The 12,572-nt window shown below is 47.7% G+C and overlaps 1 protein-coding gene across 1 annotated transcript in view; it reads right to left on the reverse strand.

Moving 5' to 3' along the window:
• The window catches only part of LOC112139360 (immunoglobulin superfamily DCC subclass member 3), a 15,284-nt gene extending 7,996 nt beyond the window's left edge, over positions 1 to 7,288 (reverse strand). Inside the window, exons 1-8 of the mRNA XM_036210890.1 lie at positions 7,032 to 7,288; positions 4,228 to 4,533; positions 4,014 to 4,158; positions 3,811 to 3,941; positions 3,589 to 3,726; positions 3,346 to 3,504; positions 1,663 to 1,828; positions 1,343 to 1,593 (exon numbers count right to left, since the gene is read on the reverse strand). Of these exons, the coding sequence (XP_036066783.1) occupies positions 1,343 to 1,593; positions 1,663 to 1,828; positions 3,346 to 3,504; positions 3,589 to 3,726; positions 3,811 to 3,941; positions 4,014 to 4,158; positions 4,228 to 4,533; positions 7,032 to 7,278 (1,543 nt within the window). The 5' untranslated portion in view covers positions 7,279 to 7,288. The remainder of the gene's footprint in view (positions 1 to 1,342; positions 1,594 to 1,662; positions 1,829 to 3,345; positions 3,505 to 3,588; positions 3,727 to 3,810; positions 3,942 to 4,013; positions 4,159 to 4,227; positions 4,534 to 7,031) is intronic.
• Between the last annotated feature and the right edge of the window lie 5,284 nt (positions 7,289 to 12,572).

The following is a 12,572-nucleotide window of genomic DNA, read 5'->3' on the forward strand; positions in this document are numbered from 1 at the left end:
ACTGTGGTAATAAAACCAAAAATGTGATGTCTTAAGAACTTAAAAAATAAGAACATAATCTTAAAAATAACTAAATAAATAAAACTAGTAAATTAAAACTAATATTGATATCAGCTATTCATGAACACTCATCAAATTTTATGCTAAAACAAAGTCATAATTTATCTTTAAGAATATTAAATTAGAACAGGAATCACATTTGGTCAAAAATGTTCAATAGCTCTAAAGATGTTAAAGCTAAAGTTACTGAACTTTATCACATGATTCTTCTTCTTCTTCTTTTCCCTTCAGGGGTCTCCACAGCGAATCAGTTTCCTCCATCTAAGCCTGTCTTCAGCATCCTCCACTCTAACACCAGCCACCTTCATGTCTTCATTCACTGCATCCATAAACCTCCTCTTTGGTCTTCCTCTAGACCTCTTTCCTGCAGCTCTAGACTCAGCATCCTTCTACCAATATATTCACTGTCTCTCCTCTGAACATGTCCAAACCATCTCAGTCTGGCCTCTCTGACTTTATCTCCAAAACCTCTAACATGTGCTGTCCCTCTGATGTATTCATTCCTGATCCTATCCATCCTGGTCACTCCCAAAGAGAACCTCAGCATCTTCATCTCTGCTACCTCCAGCTCTGCTTCCTGTCTTTTCTTCAGTCCCACTGTTTCTAGTCCAAACAACATGGCTGGTCTCACCACAGTCTTGTACACCTTTCCTTTCATTTGTGCTGAAACTCTTCTGTCACACATCACACCTGACTCTTTTCTCCACCCATTCCAACCTGCTTGCACTCTCCTCTTCACTTCTTTTCCACACTCTCCATTACTCTGTACTGTTGACCCTAAATACTTAAACTCCTCCCCCTTCTTTATCTCTTCTCCCTGTAACCTCACTCTTCCACTCTGGTTCCTCTCATTCACACTTTATCACATGACTAATTATCACTTATATAACAAGAAAATAGTTTTTTTTTTCCTAGTTTATATTTGCTGTATTTTTACTTGTTTATTAAAGCTACTTCACAGAAGTGTTTTATTTAAGTTTTTAATGATAAAAGAAGGTTATTGAAATATAAATAAGGGACAACACTAATCTGTTTGTTTAATTTATTCATGTTTTAAATGTCTTATAAAAGTATCGGATTGGGACTCGGTATCGGCAGATACACAAAATCAAATGACTCAGAATCGGATCGGGCCCAAAAAAACCTGATCGGGACATCCCTAGTCTAGGTGTTTGCAAAAACCCAGAATCTGAGACCCAGAGACCCATCCAGAACTTGGAAGACTGTTCAGCTGACTTCTGAGTGACCTTGAACCTGTCAGAGTCTGCTAGCTGTTCCTCACCTCCCAGTCGTCGGATGTGCAGGACGTATCCAATGATCTGCTGGCTGACCCGTTCCTCTGGCTGGTCCCAGCTCAGCTGGAGGCTGCTGGAGCTCAGGGGTGTGGCCTGAAGGCCCGTGGGGGGTGCAGACAGTTCTGGGCCCTGGCTGATGGCCAGACGGGCACTGGCCTGGTTGGTACCGGCAGTGTTCTCAGCGATACATTGGTAAATGGCCTCGTCTTCAGGGGTTATGCGAGTGATGGCGAGGGTCCTGGAAGAAACAACAGAGTTCAGTTTGTGAAGAACCTTCAGGTCCGACGGACTCTACCGAAACTCTCACGTGTTCCCGTTGGTGAGCTTGACGTTTCCACCAGGAATGAGCAGTTTGCCGTTCTTCAGCCAGATGAGATGCGGCTCAGGAACGCCGGTGGCTGTGCAGCTGAAGACCGCGCTGCCCCCTGTTGGTCTGGAGACAGACTGAGGCCACTGAACAAACTCTGGAGGAGCTATAACACAAACAGATCATGATCGGATCAGAGCCTGCTGGTGTTCTGCTGAGCTGTTTCACATCGTATTCTGACCTACAGGGGGCGCTACAGACCACTGAGGGGGACACAACAGTCTAGGTAACAACATCTTTTAAATATCTTGTTTTGAAGCTAAATCATCTTTCCAAACTCATATTCAATCAGTCAGCAGTAAAATAAACTACCGTCTTAAAACAGTCTATCAATCCGTTCACTGCTTTAACTTCCATATCTGCAGACTTCATCATCGTGAGAAACTTCACATTGAACTTGAACTTCTTTGTGTCTGACCTTTGACCCCAGCCCGTCTGATAGACAGGTGCTGTCTCGACTTTGCAGCCCTGCTGCCATAGCAACGCAGACACATGCCTCCATTACCTCACATAACCTCAGGATGCCCCTCCTCCTACAGCCTAAATGCAAAGATGGGGGCAGCGGTCAAAGGCCATGGGGGGGTTCTTCATTTGTATCTTCGTGAGTCTGCCTTTGGGGGGGGTCATTAGGAGACAAAGAAAGTTGATTTATGGGTAGACAGAACCCTCCAGCATGAGAGCGGAGCAGAGACAAACACCAGAACCACTGCCCCCCCCTGCAGATGAGGTCACACCAGAACCACTGTCCCCCCCCACAGACGAGGACATACCAGCCTCTCCTCTGCACAGCCGTCTGCGCAGACATGGTCTCTGTAAGTCTGCCAAACTGGTGCTCAACCTTCAGAATCTGGACGGGTCGTTCGTCAGAACCATCCTGAGTTGGTGGTTCAGACGTGGGAATAGAGCAGTGATGGCTGAGCAGCAGACAGACGGAGACATAAAGTCCTCTTTGTGAAGTGGCTCTGTTCTCATGCTAATCCTCATTCTAATGAAGCACACAATAAACCACATGACCTCTGACCCCGCCTCCACGACCGGCAGCAGGGCGAGGCCCTCAACAAAAGCTCCAGAGATAGACGACACAGACGAGAAGCTCGCATCCTCAGAGGAGAGCGACGGAAGGGAGTCGATTGTGGATGAGACTTTTCCAAAGGTTCTGATATTCTGGAAGGTTCCGGAAGAAAACAAACTCTACATAATTTATAATCAAACTCATTGTTCTTCAGCAAAGCAGAGGCTCAAACAGACATTTGCAATTTTCAGCTAACAACTTTTCAATGTTTCTGAACTTGTCATGGTTTGAGTCCACAAACTGGTGAGTCCAGTCTAACGAGGGAGGCGTGGGTAACCTCAGGTAACTTTTGGTAATGTCGGGTAATCTCATGTAATCTCAGGTAAACTTAGGTAATGTCAGGTAACCTTGGGTAATGTCAGGTAACCTTGGGTAATGTCAGGTAACCTTAGGTAATGTCAGGTAACCTTGGGTAATGTCAGGTAACCTTGGGTAGTTTTCCCTATTCTGGGGTAAAACTAATGTATGCAGATGAGGTCCACAGACTGAATTTTAGCTCACACAAGAACATCTCCGGTTCTGACTCAGGTGGTGGGGGTTCTGACTCATACCTTGGACCACAAGCCGTCCTTGTGCAGTTCTTCTGGACCTGCTGCCGGGTCGGTTGGCTGAACAGACGTAGACTCCAGAATGCTGTAAGGTGGCATCAGAGATCATCAGGTTTCCAGTTCCCAGAACCTGGACTCCTTCCACCCCGATGGACCGACCATCTGAGGAGACCGACACAGGCAGGATGTGGTGAGCTGTGAGAGTCGGATCAGAACTCAGCCTTCGTCCAGTCTGGGTCTGGTTACCGAGGCGGCTCCAGGACACGATGGGGCGGGGGTTTCCTGTAGCAATGCACTCCAGGATGGCGGTCTGGTGGATGTTGATGGTGAGGTTCTGAGGTCCGGACAGGATGACGGGCTCCTTGTAGATTCTGGATCCTGCAGCTGCACCCAATCAACATTGTCAGTGAGCACTCCAGATAGGGGTGGAGCTTACCTGGGATTTCCGGGCCCTGGGTGTCATCTCACCAGTGACGGACAGCTGGGCTTCGTGGCTGAAGCGTACGTTGGCGATATTAGAGGCAACACAGCGGAAGAAGCCGCTGTCCGAACGCTGAACGCCAGTGATCTGCAGCACGCCGTTGGGCAGCAAGGTGTACCTGCACACAGAGACACCTGAGCCCCCCACTCCAACTTTAGCGCTGGCTCCTCCCCATCTTCATGGCACTCACCGAGGGTCGTCTGTGCTCAGGGTCTGTTGGTCTCTCTGCCAGGTGATGTTAGCCTCTGGAACCCCTCTGACCTGGCAGCTAAGTCTGGCCACACCCCCTTCATCCACCATCAAGGACTGTGGGTGAGACAGGAACCTGGGCAGGGCTGTGGGGGGGGGGTAGTTAGTGTGCATATTAGACTGTGCACAGGTGTAATAGGTGAGGGCTAACTCACAGGCCAGCTGCACGCGCGCCTTGCGACTGATCAGCATGCCATAGCGGTTCTGAGCGGCACACTCGTACTCGCCGGCATCCGTCTCGTTGCTCTCACGCCGTTTGGAAAAGTTTCTGATGAGCAGTGTGCCGTTGGCGAGCACGGCCGTCCTGACGCCCACCGCTACAGGAACACCGTTACGTCTCCAGGTGATGGTGATGGGACCTTCCCCTTCAACCTGGCAGTTCAACATGAGGGGGCGGTCCCTAACTGCTATGATGTCATCAGGCTCCATCAGGAAGGCCAATTCAGACGCTGCAAAAACACCTGAGAGAAAAAAAGGGAGGAGTCTGAGGTTCTGGAAGGTTCCTCCGTAGAAAGTTTTACAACTACAGCGAGTCCAACATTGGGGTCCGGGTAATAGGTTAGAACATGGAAACAGAACTCTACAGAACTGGAAAGTTTGGATCCAGAAAGTTCAGAGATCTCCGTCAAAGACAGAGAACTGGCTTATCAGGAAGAACTTCTTCCTGTTCCTAAGAAATGAAAAGTTCAGGTTTCTCTTTAGTTCTGTGGACCCACATGGTTCTGATGATCCATGGGGCCCTCTATATCTCAGAACCTCAGAATTAAAAGAAGTTCTATCAGAGAGAAACTCAGGACAACCTCCAGACAGGAAGGACATCTTTGGACCTCCAGAACTTTCTGAACAAGAATCAGTAGATCCTGTAATCCATGAGATCAGATTTCATCTGATGTTCCCCTGAATGGCGTGATGACCTGGTGGATGGCGTAATGACCTGTGAGATGGCGTGATGACTTGTGAGATGGCGTGATGACCTGGTGGATGGCGTGATGACCTGTGAGATGGCGTGATGACCTGTGAGATGGCGTGATGACCTGGTGGATGGCGTGATGACCTGTGAGATGGCGTAATGACCTGGCGGATGGTGTGATGACCTGTGAGATGGCGTGATGACCTGGTGGATGGCATGATGACCTGTGAGATGGTGTGATGACCTGGTGGATGACGTGATGACCTGTGAGATGGCTGGCGTGATGACCTGGTGGATGGCGTGATGACCTGTGAGATGGCGTGATGACCTGGTGGATGGCGTAATGACCTGTGAGATGGCGTGATGACCTGGCGGATGGCATGATGACCTGTGAGTTGGCATAATGACCTGTGAGATGGCGTGATGACCTGAGTGGATCCGGTTCTGCTGAGGTTCTATAGAACTTTACTGATGATCACAAAGCTCTGACCCAGCAAACGCATCATCCATCCACTTTTCAACTTGAACTCATCGGCGTGACTTTCCCAAACCCCACCCCCACCCCTAAACCCCCATCAATCAGTCAGCCAATAATGTCACCCCCACTCGTCCCAGCTGCTCTTTCTGAACGTGCTGTGGAGGCGGGACCGTGAACGTGACCCCGGATTGACGGCAACAACAAAGACAACAAAGAGATCCAGACACAACAACCCCCCCCATCACCACCACCCAGAACCAGAAACTAGTCTGCAGTCCTTCTGACACCTCCCCAGAACCAAGCTGACCCATCTGCTAATCTGCTCCGGGTTCTGGAACCACTTCTGGTTTTATCTGGAGTGAAACAGAACGGCCGAATCAAAACTCAGAACTTGACCCAAACCCAGAGCATGATCAAAACCCAGGATATGATCCAAACCCAGAACCTGATGCAAACCCAGAACTTGACCCAAACCAAGAACATGATCAAAACCCAGGATATGACCCTGATCCAGAACCTGACCAGAGTTTATACCACCAAACTTCATCTAGACTTGAAAGACAAAGGGTTCCATCCGAGAACCATTTTGGGTCAAAATTCTGATGGTTTGGTTGGAGGGGGTGACCTCAGGACTAATTCTGAGTAATTCTAAGGTTCTGGTCCAAATGTTGCAGTAGCTGCAAATCCAGCCCAGTCTGATTGTGATAAAGTCCTAGAAACCCAGACCCACTCCTAGGGGGCGCAGACACCATGACCCCCCCTCCTGAGAACCAGGATCAGGATTACAGCCGCCTCCCATCTGGGTCTTCTGAGGTGCCCCTCGACCTGACCTCGAAATCACTGAGCCCCACCCCTCCTTCAGCTCCCCAGACACCCCAACACCCACCCACCTCTGAGACGTGTGACGTCCCATGTTCACATTTGACCATGAACTTCACACAGACTGAACCATGCAGGTCCGATCTGTATCCCAGAACCAGACGGCTCCCCCTCACATCCAACCCCCTCTTTACTCCCACCCCCCAGGGACAGATGTCCCAGTCTGTTTCAGGAAGCATCTGTTGGGGGTCCACAGAGCCAGAACAAGTCTTCATGGTGCTGAACCTGACCAGCTGTTCTCTGGATCTTCTGAGCCAAAACTACAGAACATCCTGTTTATCCTCAGCTTCGACTGACAGGAGCAGCTTCAGAGACAACAGATCAAACTCAGGCTGAGTCTGATTTTAGAGGAGAAGTCACTGATCAGCTTCTAATGTAAAGAAAAAGCCTGTAGGTCCAAGACAAGCAAACAAGCAAGGAGCAAACAAACAAACAAGGAGCAAACTAATAAACAAGGACCAAACAAACAAACAAGGAGCAAACAAACAAACAAACAAGGAGCAAACTAATAAACAAGGAGCAAACTAATAAACAAGGAACAAACAAACAAGGAGCAAACAAACATCAACGAGGTATGAAAAGACTTGATGCCAACAATGGAAGAATGATCTTTTATCTTCATCTAAATCAGATTAATCCTCAAGCTGCATCCAGAACCTGCGGTTCTGCTGCATGCTGGTTCTGGAACCCACCTGAGCAGCAGAGTCTCAGCAGAATCATCCAGCTTCGTATCATCTTCATTCTGATCCTCTTTGGACCCGAACCATCGAAGATGCAGATCAGCAGCTTCTCCAGGTCACCAGAACCCGTGCCTCCTCGCTCCAACCTTCTCCTTCCTCCTCTGGCTCCTCTTCTTCGGAGCGTCAGAAACTCAGATCGTGGTCTCACTGACGTCCACCCCAAACAGAGCCAGAGTCTGACTGTGGAGGGGTGGAGCATGCGCCCGGTGATGGTGGGGATGGGTGGGACTGATGTGGTGACAGTGACCCTGGGGGGGGGGTGTCCGTGTGAAGCTGCTGTTATGATCAGAGGAGAGATCGACGAGTGGGGGCCAAACTGCAGCCACAAGCAGGTTCATTGCTTCATTGCTGCTTCATCCAGCAGCTCCTGTGTTGAAGCTTCTGAGGTCAAACCTTGTGAGATCTTCACACCGTCCACAGATGACTGTTCATTTTTATACATTTATCTGACCATTTTTTGGTATCCATAAGAAAACAAACAAACAAGAAAAAACAAACGGATAAATGATAACAGCCCAATGTAGCTACGATATTCTGATCTGGAATCTGCTCACGTATAAATCAGCTTCTAGAAAACACTGAGGAAACAGGTTTATTAAGAGTCATAAACCGATCTGCAACTGACAGTTTTCTTCAATGATTTGACCTCAGATGTGAGAGCTGCACTGATTCTTTTGTGCGGTACTTTAACATTATCTGCTCCTAAAAACTAAAATCTTACGGAGAACATCAGCGATTTAGAAGATCTCTGTGTGGAAAACATGGAAGCTCAAAGTTCACAGAATCCATTTAAACGAGTTGATCTCATCATTAAATGAAAACACAAACAGATCCAAAAATGTTTCCAAACTCGACAGTCTGAACAGGAGAAACCTAAAATTATCTTTGCTGCTTTTACTCAGAACCGGATCACTCCGGTTCTGCTGGTGCATATCAATGCCTGGCCAAAGACAAAGTTGCCACCTGGATTTAACCAAGCAAATAGGTACAAACCTATTGGATAATTACTGCATCTGCGATTATCTCTCAGCTGGCAACAAGTTATTTAAACCCAACTGGTGAAATGAGTAGCTTCTCATTTCCTAAACAACCGTGTGGAAAGACACATCCCGCGGTCGTGGAAAAGATGTTCGTCTGTTTGAGAATGGCCAAGTCATTGGCATGCATCAAGCAGAGAAAAAATCTCAGGAGATTTCAGAAACTACTAAAATTGGGTTAAGAACTGTCCAACGCATTATTAAAAACTGGAAGGATCGTAGAGACCCATCGTCTTCCAGGAAGAAAAGCGGCCGGAAGAAAATCCTGAATGATGGTGATCGGCGATCACTTAAACGTGTGGTGAGATCATATCAAAGAAAAACAAGAGTAGAACTCAGGACTCTGTTTAATAGTGAAAGTAAGAACATTTCCGCATGCACAATGTGAAGGGAACTCAAGGGATTGGGACTGAACAGCTGTGTAGCCTTAAGAAAACCACTAATCAGTGAGGCTAACCGGAAGAAAATGCTTCAGTTTGCTCAGGAGCATAAAGGTTGGACTCTAGAGCAGTGGAAGAAGGTCATGTGGTTGGATGAGTCCAGACTTACGGTGTTCCAGAGTGATGGGCGCATTAGGGTAAGAAGAGAGGCAGGTGAAGGGATGCACCCACCATCTCTAGTGCCTACTGTACAAGCCTGTGGGGGCAGTGTTATGATCGGGGGTTGCTGCAATTGGTCAGGTCTAGGTTAAGCAACAGTATGTGCTCAAAGAATGAGGTCAGCTGACTACCTGAATATACTGAATGAGGAGGTTATTCCATCAATGGATTTCTTCATCCCTGATGGTACAGGAATATTCCAAGGTGACAACGCCAGGATTCATCCAGCTCAAATAGTGAAAGACTGGTTCAGGGAGCGAGAGACATCATTTCCACACATGGATTGGTCACCAGAGTCCAGACCTTAACTTCATTGAGAATCTTTGGGACGTGCTGGAGAAGGCTTTGCAAAACGGTCAGACTCTACCATCATCAATGCAAGATCTTGGTGAAAAATGAATGCAACGCTGGATGGAAATAAATCTTGTGGCATTATGGAAACCATGCCACAGCGAATGTGTGTCGTAATCAAAGCGGTCCAACCAGATATTACAGTGTATGACCCTTTTTTGTGGCAACTTTTTTTTTGGCCAGGTAGTGTACATACAGACTTCTTCACTTTTCGATCCTTTTCGGGGTCGCCACAACGAAACAGCACCCAGTGTTTCTCATCAGTGATTTGGCAGAGTTTTTACGCTGGATGCCCTTCCTGACACAACCCTGTACTTGAGGGGCACAGGGACCCAGTTAGGCAGCAGCATCAAGGGTCTTGACTAAGGACCCAATTTGGATGGAGATCAGTGGACATCCCACGTATTGAACCCAGAGTCTCCTGCATGCCACCCCTACACTACCCTACACTTAGCCCACTGAGCTATCCAGCCACGTAGCCAGTGCATATACAGACGATGACGGTAAACTTTTTAGTGGAAAATCTCCTTACACCAGAGGCAGTAACTCGACCCGTTTTATCGGACCTTCATGCCTGGAACACTTAAGGATGTGAGAACTTTAGTGATCCACACCCCGTGCCCTAATGCATGGGATGTGGTTGGTCCACGTCTACTTACATTCATATCTGATGTGTCCTTTCAGCTGGGTCAGTCCAAACCTTTCTGATCCCGGCTGTTCTCCTTCAGAAACCTGTGTCCAGTGTGATCAAAGATCCTAAAAACTATAGAAACTACTTTTCCGACATCAAAACTGCTCTTTCAAGTTACAGTTTTAGAAAGTGGCAGCGCTGCAGTGAGCCTGATTCTTAGACAGGTTCAGGTTCTGGATCAGATCAGTGTGGTTTCTGCAGAACGCTCTCCACTGAGCCCGCTCTGGTTTCCAGTGACATATTGATTCAGACTCTGGTGCTTCTTGGTGTTATTGGATCTCCCAGCAGCCTTCGATGCAGCTGACCACAAATGCTGCTGCTCTGACTACAACATGTACTGGGACAGTCGGGGACGGTTTTATCATGTTTTTATCCTTTTGCCATGTTGGTGAACAATATTCCATCCACAGTCCCTCCCCGCTCCACGGTGTACCACAGGGCTCAGTGCTTGGGACAGTTCTGTTCCTGCTGTTCATCCACCCCCCGGCCACATCATCAGCTTCAGAAATGTTCTAGCATTTATATGCAGATGAAATCCAACTTTACTGTTCCTAACCAGTCGGTCCCTCATGTTCCTGCTGGATCCTGGCGCTCCGGTGAATCCCAGGTAAACTCAGACTCAGCATTCTCCTCGCCACATAAAGGATTTCTTAATGATTCCAAAGGAAACCCCCGTGTGGACTAAAGTTCTGTTCATAAACCCAAAACTGAGATCAAAGGGTTCGTTTGTGGAATCCAGATTATTTCAGTGACTGTTATCAGAGAAATGAGGAGTGAAGCAGAACCTCCAGAGCTTCAGCTTCCTCTGTTCACCGTTTATGATCTGATCCTTTCACTTTGGGATCTTACTTGATGCTCTCTGTGCTTCTTCCTGCACTAATGAAGATATTCGACCCTCCAAAATCCTCCGGACCGGGAGGGGGCAGGCACGCGCTGGCCAGGATGCGATGCAAGCGCGCGCAAATGAGCTGAAGCAGCTTCCGGTGTGCAGGGGGCGGGGCGCCGGTGAAGTGAGGAGATCCAGTGCGGAGCGGGACGGTGAACGACCGTTCACGTTGGAGTTCCGAACCGAACATGGAGCGCGCCGCGGGAACGCGCACTCAGCATCACCTATAAGCAGGTCAGAGGAAACTCTTAACGGTGGTTGCTACGGTGACGTCACACCCAGACGAGCGCGAGCTCGGTTCAGAGAGGAGCACGCGGAGTTCTGCTTGATCTTCTTGATCAACCTGATCGATTATGCTGATGACGTCAGCGACAGTGGTCTTTAGATCATAGACTGTGGATAAAGAACTGGACTGAGTATCCCTCTGGAGATCCAAACAGGAAGTGGTTCCAGAATCCTACAGACTTCTCTAGAATTAAGCAGCTTCTATCAGTCATTGTGTTGGTCAGAATCAACACTGGATCTGAGACTTTATAACATCGGACTGACAATCTTTTTTTTATTTCATACATTTTTGTTAATTTCAAGTTTTCAGTGGAAGGGGCGTGGCCTTCCAACAAGCTCACTCTGATTGGTGACTGTAGTTCCTCAAAATAAATAAATAATAATAATAAATACATTTTTTTCTTTCCATTATCTGTCCTTCCTGGAGGTCCATTTCTGCTTCATCAGTCCGGTTCTGTAGAACCCACTCATTCTACAGAACCCAATGTTCTGATGATCCCATCGACTGCATCAGAGAACTGGACTGAGTGAGCCCCGGCTCTCCATTGAAAATAAAGTGAATTCTTTAACGGAGGTCTCTGATTGGTCCGTTTATGAACTGACCTGCAGAATCAAAGAGGATTATTATGATGTTAGAAATGTTTCAGACCCACAACGGTTCTGGCCAATAGAATGACTGATCACAGTGCTTATTTCTACATAGAACTCTATGTGATTCTGGCTTCTTGGAGCCACTTCCTGTTTGGAACACCATGGGGCGGGGCCACTCAGTCCAGTTCTCATTTACAGTATCTAGTAGCGTCCCTGTTTTATTTCTTGATTAATACTGGGTCATAAGCTGTTGTAAATGTCGGTATACCTCCACCCACTGGAACAAACCGTACACCATTCCGGGTCGGAAGGTTCTGGGTGACATGATGGAAAGACCAGAGAAATTCTGCTCAGTCCAAAAGGACAGAATTCACCTGAAAGTTTTCAGAGCTAAAGGGAGACACCTGGAAAGGGGAGTGGTTAATGTTAGGGGAGGGGCTTACTCCATAGGTGTGATCTTACAGGCAGGTTCTGTTGTGTTTTCAGAACTGGTCCAGTACTGTCCGGTTCTGTGTGAGGGGCTCCAGCATGGCGGGTCGGGGGCGGGGCCGCAGGCCTTTTGGCTCTGACTCCTGCATCAGCAGAGGAGAAGGTCTCCCCCCAGGACTTCAGCAGCCCACACCTGTGTTTCCTGTAAGCCCCACCCACACCTGACCTGAAGGACACGCCCACATTTCTATTTAAGCTTCACACTGTTTTGGTTAACCCTTCCGCTCTCTTTGGGGTCCAGATGACTCCAACCACATATTGATATGTGATTCCTTCCATGACAAAGGTGGACAGGATTTATGTCTGTCATGGACATTAGTGAAACTCAAAAATCAATGATAAAAAAAAGTTCAGCGCACTGTCTTGGGGGGTCCAGATGACCCCACTTTTAATGTAAACAAACTAAGGAGAGCGGAAGGGTTACACTAAATCGTTGTTGTTTTGTTTGCTGTTTGTTTTTGTTTTGACCCAATGGATGTGAAGTAAAGCAGGTTATTATGGGATGTTACTGAAGTCTATCGCAGTCTGTCAGACGTTTGTGTGTTTACGGTTGTTGTGTGTTTA

This window comes from Oryzias melastigma, unplaced genomic scaffold (genome assembly GCF_002922805.2).
Source record: "Oryzias melastigma strain HK-1 unplaced genomic scaffold, ASM292280v2 sc00280, whole genome shotgun sequence".
NCBI classification, from domain to species: Eukaryota; Metazoa; Chordata; class Actinopteri; order Beloniformes; family Adrianichthyidae; genus Oryzias; species Oryzias melastigma.